The sequence below is a fragment of the Eumetopias jubatus genome, unplaced genomic scaffold, assembly GCF_037043125.1.
Source record: "Eumetopias jubatus isolate StellerSeaLion01/CBP00866 unplaced genomic scaffold, mEumJub1_p1.0 scaffold_11, whole genome shotgun sequence".
Taxonomy (NCBI): domain Eukaryota; kingdom Metazoa; phylum Chordata; class Mammalia; order Carnivora; family Otariidae; genus Eumetopias; species Eumetopias jubatus.
Window position 1 is genome coordinate 70,245,819 of NW_028274817.1, and position 14,729 is coordinate 70,260,547.

At 57.3% G+C, this 14,729-nt stretch overlaps 1 protein-coding gene across 7 annotated transcripts in view; it reads right to left on the minus strand.

The window, feature by feature from the left end:
* The window catches only part of DLG3 (discs large MAGUK scaffold protein 3), a 54,148-nt gene extending 40,673 nt beyond the window's left edge, over positions 1-13,475 (minus strand). For 4 of the 7 annotated variants that reach the window (XM_028092116.2, XM_088028756.1, XM_028092118.2 and 1 more), the window contains exons 1-9: positions 13,119-13,475; positions 9,781-9,831; positions 9,235-9,359; positions 8,868-9,037; positions 8,409-8,545; positions 7,862-8,006; positions 7,090-7,249; positions 5,266-5,422; positions 4,741-4,843 (exon numbers count right to left, since the gene is read on the minus strand). In XM_028092116.2, the coding sequence (XP_027947917.1) occupies positions 4,741-4,843; positions 5,266-5,422; positions 7,090-7,249; positions 7,862-8,006; positions 8,409-8,545; positions 8,868-9,037; positions 9,235-9,359; positions 9,781-9,831; positions 13,119-13,475 (1,405 nt within the window). Of the gene's footprint in view, positions 1-3,773; positions 3,853-4,740; positions 4,844-5,265; positions 5,423-7,089; positions 7,250-7,861; positions 8,007-8,408; positions 8,546-8,867; positions 9,038-9,234; positions 9,360-9,780; positions 9,832-13,118 lie in introns of those variants that run through there. The other 3 variants (XM_028092117.2, XM_088028757.1, XM_028092119.2) reach the window with 3 other exon arrangements.
* Between the last annotated feature and the right edge of the window lie 1,254 nt (positions 13,476-14,729).

Genomic DNA, 14,729 nt, shown 5'->3' on the forward strand with positions numbered 1-14,729 from the left:
CTTCTTTTAGGATAGCAAAAGGAGTTTCAGGAGTTGAATTCTTTGCCTTGGTAAACCTTCACCTCTGTGCTCTCAAGAGAGATCATGCTGATAGGGTAACAGCTATGGTTACATCTTCAATTCTCCAACGGGGGGGAGATGGGATGGTTACTGAACGTCATGGGAAAAATGCTACTTTTATGCTTTCAAGTTATTATCATCACTGATCCTTAATTCTTTCATGAAGGCCTTACCTAAAGGCATTTCCATGGTGAAAGTGTGCTTATTCAGCACTTTAAAGTAACTATGGAAAACAGATTCTCTCTCACTCTCTTCCCCCCTGCCTGTCCAGATTTACATGCCAGGTGAAAATTTCTGGTCATAAAATATCAATTCCCAGTTTAGCTACCTTAGTGACCAATTTCTGGCTCACCTCCTGATTTGGGGCTCAGGTTTTACTCTAAAAACAAAAGGGCTTTCCAGAAAAATACTAGTTCAGCTTATAAACAGAGGCTGAAACAAAGTAACTAGGGGGGAAAAGGTAGGAGATAGCTCCTAAAATAAAATGTTAATAACATGAAGCCCATACTTCCCTTGGTGGAGCAATTCCACAAATCACAGAAAAATATTTTTCATTTTATTTTTTTTTAAAGATTTTATTTATTTGAGAGAGACAGAATGAGAGATAGAGAGCACGAGGGGGAAGAGGGTCAGAGGGAGAAGCAGACCCCCCGCTGAGCAGGAAGCCCGATGTGGGACTTGATCCCCGGACTCCAGGATCATGACCTGAGCCGAAGGCAGTCGCTTAACCAACTGAGCCACCCAGGCGCCCAATATTTTTCATTTTAGAATAGATTGGGCGAGAGCCTTTGCCAAGAGCCAGTTGTTTTAAATTTTCAATTTGAATTTTGAGCAGGATTATACATGCCCAAGAACATCATGCTATTTTTAGCTAATAGGGAGGATTGCTGTGTCCACAACAGTTTGGGGCAATCAAGAGTGAAACTATTAAATAGCATCTCTCACTGTGGTACCTTATCATTTGGCACTTCTATTTCTATTTTAATATTTTCCAAAGCCTCATCATAAAAATTCTTGTAAAGCACCCATGCTAGGCACAATACAAAGTTCAACTAGATAGACATGGTTCCTATCTTCATTATGTGTTTAACCTACACTGAATAAACCAGATATATGAAAGAATCCCAAGGTTAAAGCATTCCCATCAAGCTGCCATCCAGCCCCTAAGTGCCCAGGGGAGATACACTAGGAAGCAACTGTCCTACACTTAACACCCTTCCAATGCTTGAACCCTCTCTATGTATTAAAAGGGGAGGGGTAATGAACCCGTTCTAAAATTGACTGTGACGCTGGATATACAACGCTGTGGATACACTAAAAGCCAATGAATTGTACACCTAAATGGGTGCACTGTATGCTAAATGAATTATATCTCAATTAAGCCATTAAAAAAAGGGAAAAATTATTCTTACTGATTGTTCTAATTAGTCAAAGCTATTTTTTAAGCTCTCATGCTAAATGATATCTAGCTAAAGACTGCACTGGCTTGGCAATGGAGCTCAGTGGCCACTACGGAGCTCACTCTAATCTACCCCTGGCCATACATCTTTCTTTCCCTAGTCTCTCTTCTTTATTTCCCCAGTTCTTTTCCTGTTGTTCCTCCACTCCAACTAGGTCTTAGGTCTCTCAGGTATTCCCAAGCATGGTTTGTCCCAACTGGTGGACCTCAGACCTAAACCAACTGCTGACCCTTGGCAACTTTCCCTTCATGACCTTAGGCAAATCATGTCCTTGCTCTCCTGTCACTGTTCCGGTTTGCACAAAGACGGGTTGGAGTATGTAAACCTTTCCAGGTCCCACATTCTATGTGAAAATAAGACAAACAACGAACGCTTACATGGTCCGAAACATGCAAAGTCTCTGCCATTTTGGCCAACAGACATATATTTGGATTATTCATTTTGTAAATGGCCATGTAATACAATTTTCCAAAGAACAGTATTTAATATATTCATAAAATGATCAACATGGAGTCCTTATTTTTAAAAGCTATCACTTTATCAAAGAAAATTCAGAGCCCAATACCGAATGCTCGACAGTCCCTCTGGACCTGTCTCTGAGGGTCCATTTTCGAAAAGAACAACAACAAAAAAAGCTTTTTGCATGTTGGGGCCCTGCTGGATTTACCAAAGCAAAGAAAGAAGTTAGGACTGGAGTGGCAGAGCCTTGCCAACAGTGGTTCAACTAAATCCTAAGACAGGCTTTGTGTGGTAGAGAGACCTAACGTAAGACAGCACCTCAACATACATTATAAACTCTCAGAAATACGCACAGAGAGCAATACACGTTGGCAGGAATGAATCCCTTTATCCTGGACAACTTGCAGCTTTTTAGGCAAACCAGTTACATTCTCCCAATAAAACTCATAGAAATATGTAGTCACCAGTTTCCAACATACTACCACCAAATAAATTCACAGTATTGTTTCCATGTGCCCGTGGAACATCACAGAGCAAAACTGAAAGAAACACATCAATTTCTCCTACACACACACACACACACACACACACACACACAAACACACACCCACCCAAATATGCAAGAGAAACCATTTTCTTTGCAGAACCTACGATTGTCTAAGTTGTGGGCATGACATGATAAATACTGGTTGCTAATAAAAATCAGATGGATAGCTCTCCACTGAGAAGCAAAGAGCACACGCAGAAATAAGAAAACCAACCAACCAACCAACAACCCTAAGGTGTGTTTCTTGTCATTAACTGAACACTAAACATGGAGAGAAATGACTCAAAGTGTCCATTTGCCTCCCTCTTTCCCTTGACCACAGACCAACAAGTTCTCCTGTTAGATGCCTCCCCACACTTCTGCCCCCATCACAGAAGCCTAGAGCAGAAGGTGGCAGGCCCCTCTCTCCTTCCCCTTCAGGCCCTCGCCTTGAGGCACTGAACAGGGGCGGGGGGGGGGAGGGCGGAAAGGACAAAGGTAGGCTCTTTTCGATCCCTCATCACAGCTCGGCGACAGGACTCCCGGCCTCTCCCGTTCTCATCACGGAACCAGAGCACCTGCCCGGGCGAGGTCCCTTCCCCCACCCTAGTTAACCGGCCCACCGGGCCTAGGTGTCCAAGGAGTCCAGGCGCTGCAGCCCCAAGGGACAAAGGCCGGGCTTACGAAGAGGAGGGGGAGGCGAAAGAAGTCAGGAGCGGTGTGAAAACCCTCGCAAACAAAAGCGGGGCTGGGGCTGGGGCTGGGGGGCTGGGGCTGGGGTCCTGAGACTACCAAGCCAGGCTCGGGGGCTCCCAGAGGTAGCCAGGTTTGGCGGATTAATGCGTGTGGGGGAGGGGGCCGGTTAGAAAATTCCTTGGAGGAAAGGGATTAGGGAGCTGCGGGGACGCTGCGGCCGGCAGGCAGGAGGCTGCGGGGAGGGCAGAGGTCCCGGGGCGTAAAGGGGCACAGGTCGCGAGTGGGGAGAGGTGATGGCAAAGAGGTGAGGGCCACACAGGGCCCAGTGGCGGGAGAGCGGGCGCTCAGCCCCGGGCGGCGCTCCCCTGGGGCCGAGAGGGGCTCTCAGGAGGGGCTCCCGAGCTGCGCACCACACGGGGCTGGGGGCGTGAGGCGGAGGGAGTCCGGCGAGGGCGCAGACTAGTTGGGGGTCAGTGTTGGAAAAGAGAGAGTTTGAGAACAGAACCGTAGAGAGGCCGGGGGCGGGGGGGGGGGACTGCGAGGGGGCCTGACCCTCGTCCGCCCCACCTCACCTGGCGCCGGGTCGGAGTCCAGGTCTAGTGCCGAGAAAGCGCCAGCTCCGGCCAGCCCCTCCGTCCCGCGCGGGAGACCACGGACACAAAGCGGGGCGCGCGGGAGGAGGGGAGGAGGGAGGGGGAGGGGGAGGGGAGGGAGGGGAGGGGAGGGAGGAGGAGGAGGAGACGCCTGAGGCGCGCGACGGGGGGGGGGGAGGAGGGGCGCCCGCCGCCCTCCGCCTGGGTCACGGGGCGGGGCGTGCGGCTGGAGGCCGCGGTCGGCCAGCCAATGGCCACCCCGCCGGCCGGCTGGCTGGCTGGGGCGCGCCATCCGGCAGCTCACCTCGGCACCTGGGCCTCGGCTGGCCCCAGCCAATCAAACGCCTTCATTTGCATACCCGGCCCCGCCCTTTCGCCCCAGCCAGGGGCCGGCTCCCCGAGAACACAAAGAAGGCCCCCCGTAGGGGGAGGGGGTCCACTCCCGAGTGCCTACCCCGACGGCCTAGCATCACCTTTTCAGTGCGTTTATGGATCTTTCTCAGTCACCCTGATGAGAGGAAGGAAGTGGGGCTCATAGGGGTTTGGACCAAGATCCCTTAAGAGGTCGCATCGCTTCGCCCTGAGGTCTTTCTACCCGAGTGCTACTCTCCTCCCGTCCCGCCGCACACATTTGCGTCGCTTCGCCTCTGAGCCCTGCACCTCCGCCCCTCTTCCCCCTCCCCTTTTTCCAGTCGCCCCAGTCTCTGTGCTTCCTTCCGTAGGCTGCTGCCCACTACTGGCCTTCCGCTGCACTGCAGCCCTCCTCCGCAGGCTCTGAGCACAGCCTCCGAGAGATGCTTCCAAAGCCGCCCAAACCAGAGAGGAAGAGGTTACTGCCCTATGGCAGAAGGGGCCTGATCGAGAGGCTTTGGTACCTGTGATGGCAAAAAGCCGACACTTTGGTCCAAACTCCCCAAATCATCTTGTCCAACCTTCCATCTCTTACCTTCAGGTCTGTACTGGGCCACAATGGTGACTGACTGACCAGCCCGTTTTAGAGCAGCTGCAGCCTGCTCGTGGGTTGCATTCCTCAGGTTCACGCCATTCACCTGTCCAAAGAGAGGAGCTATGAGCCATCCCCAAAACAAGAAAGGCCGTCCTCTGTCATAGCAGTTAGGAGAGGGAGATGGGTAGCCCATCGCTAAGCCTACTCAGCTGCGTTTCTCAATATCCCATCCTTGCCCCTAAGACGCGACCAAAAGAATATGACATCTCTGGTGTAATAATTATCTTTGTGGGGGTCAAATGCCAACCAGGGTTAAGATCCAGCACACATTCATTTCCTCCTCAAGGATAAGTCTGGGCTCAGTCCCTGGCACTCCCTAAGGTCATCTCTAAAGAGAATATTAAGTTTTCTCCAGCTCAGCCTTCCCCCATCTCAAGAAGCATTCCTTGGAGAAAGCAAGATCTCCCCTCCTCCCTTTCAGATTGGCATGGCTCCCATTATCCCACCCCTCCTTTGTCTCCTCACCGATAAGATCCTGTCTCCCCTGCGCAGCTCCCCACTCAGGTCAGCTGGGCCTCCTGCCAGGATGAAGGAGACAAAAATGCCTTCTCCATCCTCTCCTCCCACGATGTTGAAGCCCAGGCCTGTGGAGCCCTTGTGCAGGATGATCTTGCGGGGCTCTCTGGGGGGAAAGAAGTAGAAGGGTAAGGACAAGGGGGCTATAAACTGTTGTCCCTGTGAGGGCCAGCCTAGGACAAGGCCCATACTGCTGTAGCATGACTAGGTCCCTTTATGTATGATAGCCAGTTGCTTCCTTCCTCTCCCGAAACCTGCTTGGCTGCTGTCTTCTGCCAGGTGCCAAGTTTCTGTTCCTCTTCCCTCCCTTCTTCCTGAGGGCTTGCAGTCAGCTTCCCAGTGGACAGTCCCCTGCTCTCTCAGTTCAACACACCTGGACCCTGTCTGGAGACCATCACCTCAGAGCCCATTCACCCATCCTCTTTCTCCCCAGATTCTCCTATCCCACCACCGGCGTGAGGGACCTGGGCCACGACAAGGGGGACCGGTTAGGGGCACTGGAAATCAGCCTGCGGTTGAGCGCACTCACCATCCGCAAAGTGTACCTACTTCCTTTGCACATGCTCCTCCACAGTCTCAGAATTCCACGCACCAACTGTGACCCCTCCTACCTTCCCCAACCACAGATTTGGTCACGAGCTACTACTAGGTGTGCCCTTGCCAGGTGATGTGGGAGACAGGTAAAGAAATCCCAGGTCCCCAGAAGAAGCTGAGGAGCCTAACTCAAGAGAGTTAACGCATGAAAACTCCCAACTGCGACTAACCATGTTACGTCTGGGGCAGCCCTCTGGAAAGGGTCAGTGTCATCAGGTGAGAGCTACGGCCGCTCGCGTGTATCCACACAACCCGACTCTCAGCACACTTTTCCTGGCCCACCGCCTTCACTCGAAAGCATCTTTCCTCAGAAGAGCCCCAAGTCCAAGACTCCTCCTTTGTTGCTCCCAGTCTTGGGTGCGAGAGGCTCCCGCCCTGAGTCCCGGATGCTCTTCGCTCAAATCCCTCTCTCCTCCTACCTGGCATCCCCTCCAGGCCGCAGCGAGCGCAGAGGCCAGGCCCACCTCTGCGAAGCCCTCCTCCAGGCCGAGGCCGAGGCCGGGCCCAAGCCCAGGGCCAAGCCGGAGCCTGAGAACTTGCGTGCCCTCTCCATGGCTCCTCCAGCCCTTCCCCCCCCACCCCCCCCCGCCTTCCCCCTGTCCGCCTACCCTTCCGGCTCCACTGCAGCCTACCAGGCCCCACCCCGCCGCAAACCTGTCCCCCGGAGCCCCGGGCCGGCCGGACCAGTTCCACGGCCCGCCGCCGCCGCGGCCGCCGCCAGAGTGGGGCGGGGCCGTTCCCTGGGAGGCCACCGGGCCCGCCGGCCTCCCAGCGTCCCGCCAACCCCGCCGCCTCAACGGCTTTTTTCCTCTAACTTAGAACGCCTGCCGCAGAGGGGCGCAGCAACTGTCTTGGGGAAGGAAGCCCCCGCAGCTTCCACCTCCTCAGCCCCCTACACGCTCCACCCCCCCCAACCCCCGCCATACTCGCTACTTTCGGATCGGGGCCACACGCTCGGCACTCCCCCTGATGGTGGAACTTGTCCCTGCAGCTCCCTCTGTCCCTCCCTAGGGCCCTAAGGGCTGAGGGAGGGCCGCAGACCCCAAAGAAAAATGATGAAGACTTTCTCCTCTTCTTGGCCATACTACAAGGAGACCCGAGGCTAGCCAGAAACGGATTCCTATCCTCTTCATCCCTAAGTAGGATAAAGGGGTGGCGCGGGGCGGGGGGGCTGTTTACCTGGTGAAGTCCTCCTCAGCCAGCATGTGCCTAGGGATAGGAGAGTAGCGGGCAGGGGGAACCTGAGGAGGAGCAGGGTAGCTGACCTTGCTCTCCACAGCCCCAAGATAACCCAGGCTGGAATTATGGCTTATGTGGTTGTCAGCCAAGGCAGTAAAAGCTGGAATCAAGAAAAGGAGCGAAAAGTTCAGAGACCACCCCATGTAGGTCCCTACCCCACCCCCGCCAAGGACTGGGGCCCCACACCCCACCTCAGATGCAAAAGCCACCAAGGGATGCTGATTCCTCAGGCCTCTCCTCCCCTCTCCCCCCCACCCCCCACCCCCGGGTTCCTCCTCCACAGTCCCTTTCTGAATCCTGGGCTCACTCCTGTGAGTCTTAGAAAGAGCTAAAGTCAAGCAGTCTACAAAGAAAGGCATGACTAGAGGTGTGACTAATAATAATCCCTCACATCTCTATAGCCTAATACGGTTTTCCAAGGGCTTTCTCGTCCATGATCTCATTTGATCCTTGCAGCAGTCCTATGAGGAAGGCAGCCCATATATCATTAGCTCCGTTTTGCCAAAGAGGAAACTAAAGACAGGTGAAAGGGACCCGTCCAAGGGCACCCAGCTCTAAGGAACGGAGCTGGGCTCCGGACTCAGTTCTCCTGAGCACTAGCGTGCGCGCGCTCTCTCTCTCTCCCTCTCTGAACAGGAGAGTTGAATTCCTTCCCCTCCGGAAACAGGGGGGCAGGGGCTTCAGGCCGGGGGCAGGGCGGACCGGTACGTACTGCTGGCGTAGTCAGGGGGTGCATACATGTCGTTGAGGTGGAGGCTGCCTGGCTTGGCCACCTTCAGATAGACCATGTCAGATGTGTTCTTCAGTGAAGCCACAGCTTCCTCGTGCCTCACATCCTGCAGATTGGTGTTGTTCACCTAGAAGAGGAGAGGCTTTCTTAGGGCTGGCACTGGGGAGAAGGGAGGGCCTCTCCGGGGAACCCCAAAGGTGCCCTTCCAGTGAAATTCAACAGGGCTCTCTCTAACGGAGACCCAGGGTAGTGCTGTGAGAAGTGGAGAAGCATTAGGATAGCAGGGCAGAAGGAAACAGCCTTACTCCTTGCCTGACGCCCCAGGCTGAGGGAGCCCTAGCCATGAAAAGAACGAGGCCCTTGGTATCTGAGTGCACACAACTCAGATGCTGATGATGCTCTTCAAACCCGCCCCCCCCCCCGACAATGCTGGCGGCCCCTGAATGAGGTTCAGGTGGAATGAGAGCCTACTAGCGCCCCACCTCCCCACCCTACCCTACCATTTGGGCATCCCCAAAGGCTGTCTCACCGCCAGCAGCCGGTCCCCGATCTGCAGGCGTCCGTCCTTCTGAGCAGCACCCCCCTCGATGATCTTGGTGATATAGATGCTGTTGTCTCCTGGGATGTGCTGGTTGCCAATCCCCCCGGCAATGCTGAAACCCAGGCCTGGGTGGGGGCCCGAGGGGAGTGGGAGAGAGCCACAAGGAGAAGTTAGAGTGCTCAGTCAATCCCAGACCCAACTCCCCACCACAGCCAACCCACTGGCCCCATGGGAGCACCCCTCACCACCACCACCCACGGCGGGGAGGGGAGCCCAGACACTAGGCTGCCATCCCCAGGTCAGTAAGGGGGAGTGAGATGGGAGGTCAAGAAAGAAGCCTGTGAGCTAGAGCGGGGCGTCAGGCAAGGAGTAAGGCTGTTCCCTTCCATGTCCTACGGAGCCAACCAGGGGCCTCTGGCCAGAGCACAGGAGCCCAGAGGGGCGCACCTTTGGGCCCTTTGAGCAGGTTGACCTCCATGATGGTCTCGGGCGGGGGCTGTCTCCTCCGCACCACCAACCGCACCACAGGGCCTGCCTCCTTCAGCGCCTCCACGGCCCGGCTGTGCACCACCTCCGACACGTCCACCTCATTCACCCTCAGCACACAGTCATTCACCCTGCGGAGGAAGCCCTGGAGGCATGACACCCTGCCACAGCCCCTCCACCCCCTCTCCCACCTCTTCTTCCTTCCCTCCCCGCCCCTCCCCTGCCCCCTCTGAGATCTAATAAAAGGGTCATCCTGCCAGGGCAGCCCTCTTCCCCTCATGGCCATCCTGCCCCTGCCACCCCCAGCCCAGCTTTCAGGCCACCTCACCCCAGCCTCCCGTCCATGGCAGCTGCTCCACCAGGGATGATCTTGGTAATAAAGATGCCAGGGTCATCGGGGACATGGGGGTTGTCGATGCCACCTGCAATGCTGAAGCCCAGGCCGGAATTGCCCTGCAGAAGGGGGGCAGAGGGGCACAAGCCCGCTCACTCAGAGGGCATGAGGGAGGGTTCTGGATCTCCCCACTTCCCCCCACCCCCCAGAGGCAGGTTCTCCAGGCCTCAGAAGGGGCCACGGCACAGGCCGGCACACAGCTTCCCAGCCTGTGCCGACCGACCGTTCTAGCATAGAGGCCTCAGCAAAGCCATCCCTTCCCCAATTCCCCAGGCCTCAGCGAGCAAGGTCAATTAATATCTGTTAGTTAGTTGATTGATTGATGCAGTAGTGGCCTCCAAGAGCCACTGTTCCCCCCCACCCAGTTCTCTCAATCAGGTGCCCCCCCCCCACGAGTCTTGAGACTGAGGTCCTGGGCCCTTCCCTTTCCTGGTCTGAACCCTCTCCTCCCCTTTCCTCCCGACCCACTGGCAAACTCACCCGCTCAAGTACTATTTCCTCATACTTGAACATGCCATCGCTGCCATTCACCTAGGGGAAGACACAGGCACTTCCCTGAGTGCTTCCTGCCCTCTCCCCCACCCCCACCCATCTGCCCCCGATCAACCCGCTCCTCCCCCACCCCCCAAAGAGTAGCGGCCCGAATTGACCCCAGGACACCTCTTGGCCACAAATGGGGACAGGCTGACCCTGAGGAGGCCACACCCCTCCCTCACTTCCAGCCATATCCGGCTGACCCCATTTAGCCCAGATCAATTGTCTGGGACTGAGCCAGCCAGTGGTGCACTCACTGAGAGGCTGGGCTCCAGGGCTTCGGGGTTCTCTTAGGAGGGGTGCAGCGCTGGCCTAAGGGGGATGGTGGAAATGGAACATGGTGGGCAAACCACACCACACCTAGCATCCATGGGGGCACACCCAGTGGCCCCGATGGGGACCTATTCCCCTCCTGAACCGTAGCTCACCCTGACTTAGGGATCACAGACTCCCACCATGTCCATGTCAGGACTGGTAGGACAGCAGACACCATCTTGTCCAACCGCCCTCATGTGACAGACGGTGTGACACTGAGGCCCAGAGAGGTCTCCAGGTGCTCTTTTGATTAAATCAAGCTGCCAAGGCCATGGGTGTTTTGGCCACTCACCGCCTTCCCCAGCAGACCTCATGAGAAAAGGAAAGGCGCACCCTTCAGAATACCCCCAGGAACCCTCCCTCCATATCTCCTCTGTGTCCCCAGGAGCCTGACTCTTCAAACGGGCGGAAGGAGTCAAAGTCCGAATCCATTTTCTACCAAGGGGCTTTTGATCCTCAACTCTTTGTGTTTCCCAGCAGAAAAAGCCGGGGTAGGATCTGGGTGGGAGTCAGAGGCAAAGCCAGGGGCGGGATGGAAGTGGAGTGGACAAGGTTCCCCAGGAGGGAGAAGCTCATAACCCATGGCCTGACTGGCAGCAGAGTCCCTGGCCTTCAGTATACAGCAGCCAAAGGAGGAGAGGCAAGGGAAGGGGATGGAAGCAAGCATTGTTCTGAGCAACCCACAGAACTGGCCTCCCAGACAAGACATACTTGTGGCCATTGTCAAGTGAAAATGTGAGTGTGGGCAGACAAGTAGTCCCTGCTCCCTGTGCTCCCACTCTCATCCCCAAGAATGGAGGAACTCCCTTGCCTCTCTCCCCAGGTATCCCAGCCCCCCTCCTCCATCTTTCTCTGGCTGCATTGCCCCTTTCCTGACCCCTGGTGTCCTCCTCTGAAGGGAGCTGCAAACCTAGGGTGGGGGCTCCTTCACATGCCCTGCTCTACTCCCCCCCCACACACACTCCATTGCAGCTTTGGCTTGGAGAAACAGAGAGGGCAGGCGGGTGGGGGGGGGGGCGGCCTGGCGAGTCATGCCTCCACCTTTTCAGGGCCTGACCCCAGGACTTTATGCCCCGCAGCCCTGGGAGTTGGTGGGAGGACCCCGGCTGCAGCCCCCGACGGCTTTTCAGAGTCCCGAAACCAAAACAGCTGCCTGAAGTAACATGCAACAGACACGCAGGCAAAAGGACACCCATGCATCTCTCTACGCATCTGGTGTACCATGTGTGCCCACATGTGATAAGTAAGCCATGCTTCCAGCCCAGCTCCAGCGAGAACCAGAGGCTCCAGCCTCCCACTGCCCTGCTCAGGGACCCTGCTCCCTGGACCGGGGGCCATCTGGGGCTCAGCCCTGGCAAAGAAACCTTGACCAACTGGCCCAGCCTTGGGACTGGTACCTGTCTGCCAGTTGAGCAGGATAAGCCTGAGAGAGTGTTTGCAAGGGTAGGGCCCCAGGATACGGGGTGGGGGGGGGAAGGAAAAACGGGGACTCACTGGAAAGGGCAAGGAGCCAAGGCAAGGGCCATGGGGAGCAGAGAGTGTGGACAGACAGAAGGCCAGAACTGAGGACTCTTCTCCCTAGGAAGTCCCCACCTTTGCTTCTGAGTGAGAGCACATTCTATCCCCAGAGGAGGACAGAGGCGGCCAGAATGGTCACCAGCTTGGGGCAGGCAGCACCTGCCCTCGATAGCAAAGCCTCTTTCTCCTCTTTCCCTAACCTGGGGGCTGCGGAGCCAAATAAGCAGACAGGCCCTCCGCTATGCATGCCAAGGACCTGGCTCTGCCGGCCCAGCCTCCATTTTGCTGCTTCTCCCACAGATGCTCCTTCCATTTTCTAAGCTGGCAGCTTAGACTGGGAGTAGAATCCGGAGTTGTGCCCAGCACCCAGGGGTTCCCAAGCTGTGCCAAGTCAGGGCTCGGGGGCCAAGTTCTCTCACATCTGGAGGTACCCAAGGGGGACATGCCCCACTGGGGCCAGTCCTGCACCAGGGCAGCTGCCCCTTGCTTGGCTCCAGGCACCATGCCTGCTCTAGAGCAATGAAGCTTGCTTCTGTCCCCCCACCCCCTGCATTTGGGCACCCCCCCCAGAACACACACACTTCAGAGCTGCTGGGACAAAAGAGTCCGTCCTTCTCAGCAGCCTCTCAGCCTTGCTTGGGACGTGTCTCTTGCCTCCTCCCCCTCCCCTCCCTTGCCTGTCAAGCGCCTCTCACCAGGGACAACACACACACACACACACACACACACACACACACACAGGCACACGCATGCACACACTTGAGCCACATGCTCACACACACATATACATGTAGCCACACATGCAGGCAAACACAGCTATCCCTGCAGCCTCATCTACAGAGACACCTCCACATTCTGAGAGACATCCCCACATGTCCATGTGCACATTCACACACAAAGGGACTGGGACGGAAAGGGACTCATGGCATTGAGAGATGAAGCTCCACCAGCCGGGCACATGGGCCCCCTCGACATAGATTCACAGGAGCTCCATTGCCTCCCTCCACACACCTTAACATACATACACACATATGTCCCCCCTACGCAGAGCACCATGCCCCCTCCTCCCCTCCTGTGGAGACACACACCACACACAGCCCCCGCAGAACCTCCCGCCCCCCGCCAGACACAGAGACGCTGCTAAACCCCCGCACTGAGACAAACCCAGTTCCCCCCCACAGGAAAATGTGCCCCTCCGCCATACCTTCACCTCCTGACACACACAGCTCCTCCCAATCCCCTCCAAAAGGAGACCCCCAAACACACACACACAGGGAAGCATACATTTCCAACCGCCTCTCTTGGCCCAGGTGAAACGCTAGGGCTCAGGTTCTACTGGCTTGAGGCCTCCAGGAACCCCTGCTGCACCCCCAGGCCTCTAGGCCCCCACTCTCCAGCCCCCCCCGGGTTGGCCCACTGTCCCCCCCACCCCCGCCACTGCTGGTCCATACCTGCTCATACCAGTCCCGGTTGGTACAGGTGCACTCGGGCCACCAGCTGGGGCCACTGCCGTTGAGTTTGGGGGTGCTCTTGCCCGGGACTGGCTTAGGGGGCACTGGCCCCACATCCCGGCCGGTGGGGATGAGCTTGGCCTTGGTGCGGGGGGTGGGGGTAGCCCCCGCCTGTGAGGGCAGGGTCTGCGAGCTGTAGCCCCCATAGCCCGCGCTGGCTCCATTGCCCCCACCTGGCCCATAGGGGTCAGGCACCTGCCAGTCCCCATAGCCAGGAGGCTCGAGGCGCCGCAGGGCAGCCAGGCGGGTCACCTCATAGCACTCGGGGCACTTACAGCAGTGCTGGTGCTTGTGCATGGCACTGCCCCCCGCCGCCCGGACCCCCCAGCCCACGCCGGTTTCCACGCCGCCGCCGCCGCCGCCGCCGCCGCCGCCGCCGCCGCCGCCGCCGCCGGGCTCCCGGGCACACTCACACTGCTCGGACCAGGAAGGGGGGGGCACCCGTGGGGGCGCTCGGGCGGAGCGGGGCCTGGGGCCGGGCGGGCGTCCCGGGGCTTCTGCCCCCACGCTGCCCCGCACCCACGGCTCCCCCTCCAGCACTGGCGGCTCCGTGTCGCCCGTCGTGGCTCCTGGGCCGAGGCCCAGCGGCAAAGAAGAAGCGGGAGCCTGGGCAGAGGCTGGGCGCTGGGAGGACCGCTCCTGCACTGGTCCCCAGGATGGATCTGAGTGGAGTCAAGAGCATCTCTCCCTGGCTCCCTTCTCAGTTGATTCCAGCCAATCAGCGTGCAGAGTCAGGCAGCGGCAGCGGCAGCGGCAGGAATGCTAAACAGCGGCTCCTTAAAGGAACAGAGGCAGTGGCGCCCCCAGGCTCAGCCCCAGTTCCCCAGATATCTGGGGTACCGCCGACCCTAAAGCGGGGACGGGGGATTTGGGCCACGGGGGAGCTCAGCCCCCGATCTGGTGCCCCCACATCTCCAATTTCAGCCCGTCCTCCGCCCACTCCACCCCACCCCACTTCCAAGAGGGAGTTGCAGGGAGATGCTCAATGGGTCCCTGGGCTTGCTCTGAGCTGGGGCTAGCAGAAGTAAAGACTTGAAGCAGCAGAATGGACCAAAGGGACGTTGGAGCAGGGCAGGGAAGGTGATCTTTCTTAACGGGGGACCGAGGAAGAGGGCAGCATATATGGCTACTCTCCTGGCAGTGCCTCCACCTCGGGACTATTGTTCTCTCAACCTCTAGGCCTGAAATGACCGCAGTCTCACACTTGACCTGCTTCCATCACTGGTGAGGGACTCAAGCCTAGAACAGGAGGAAAGGAGAGCTCTAAGCTCTTGTCCCTGGCCCACAGGCTCCTGTCTCCTTCGCCCTATTCCCGCATGGTGATGATGGGAGGAAGAACTTCAGGCTGCCAAGAGGAAAGAGAGTCCAGGGCGGAAGGAAAGGGAAGAAGAGATCTGAAGTGAGAGAAACCATTCCAGGGGACCCGGAGAAGAACTTGGGAATACTTGTCCAAGGACATCTCCTTAGCCTCCCCGGCTCAGCCGGTTGAGGGACAGAGGCGGGATGACATGCAGGGAAGACCATCTTTTTTGCCGTTCTTGTGTTGTCCTT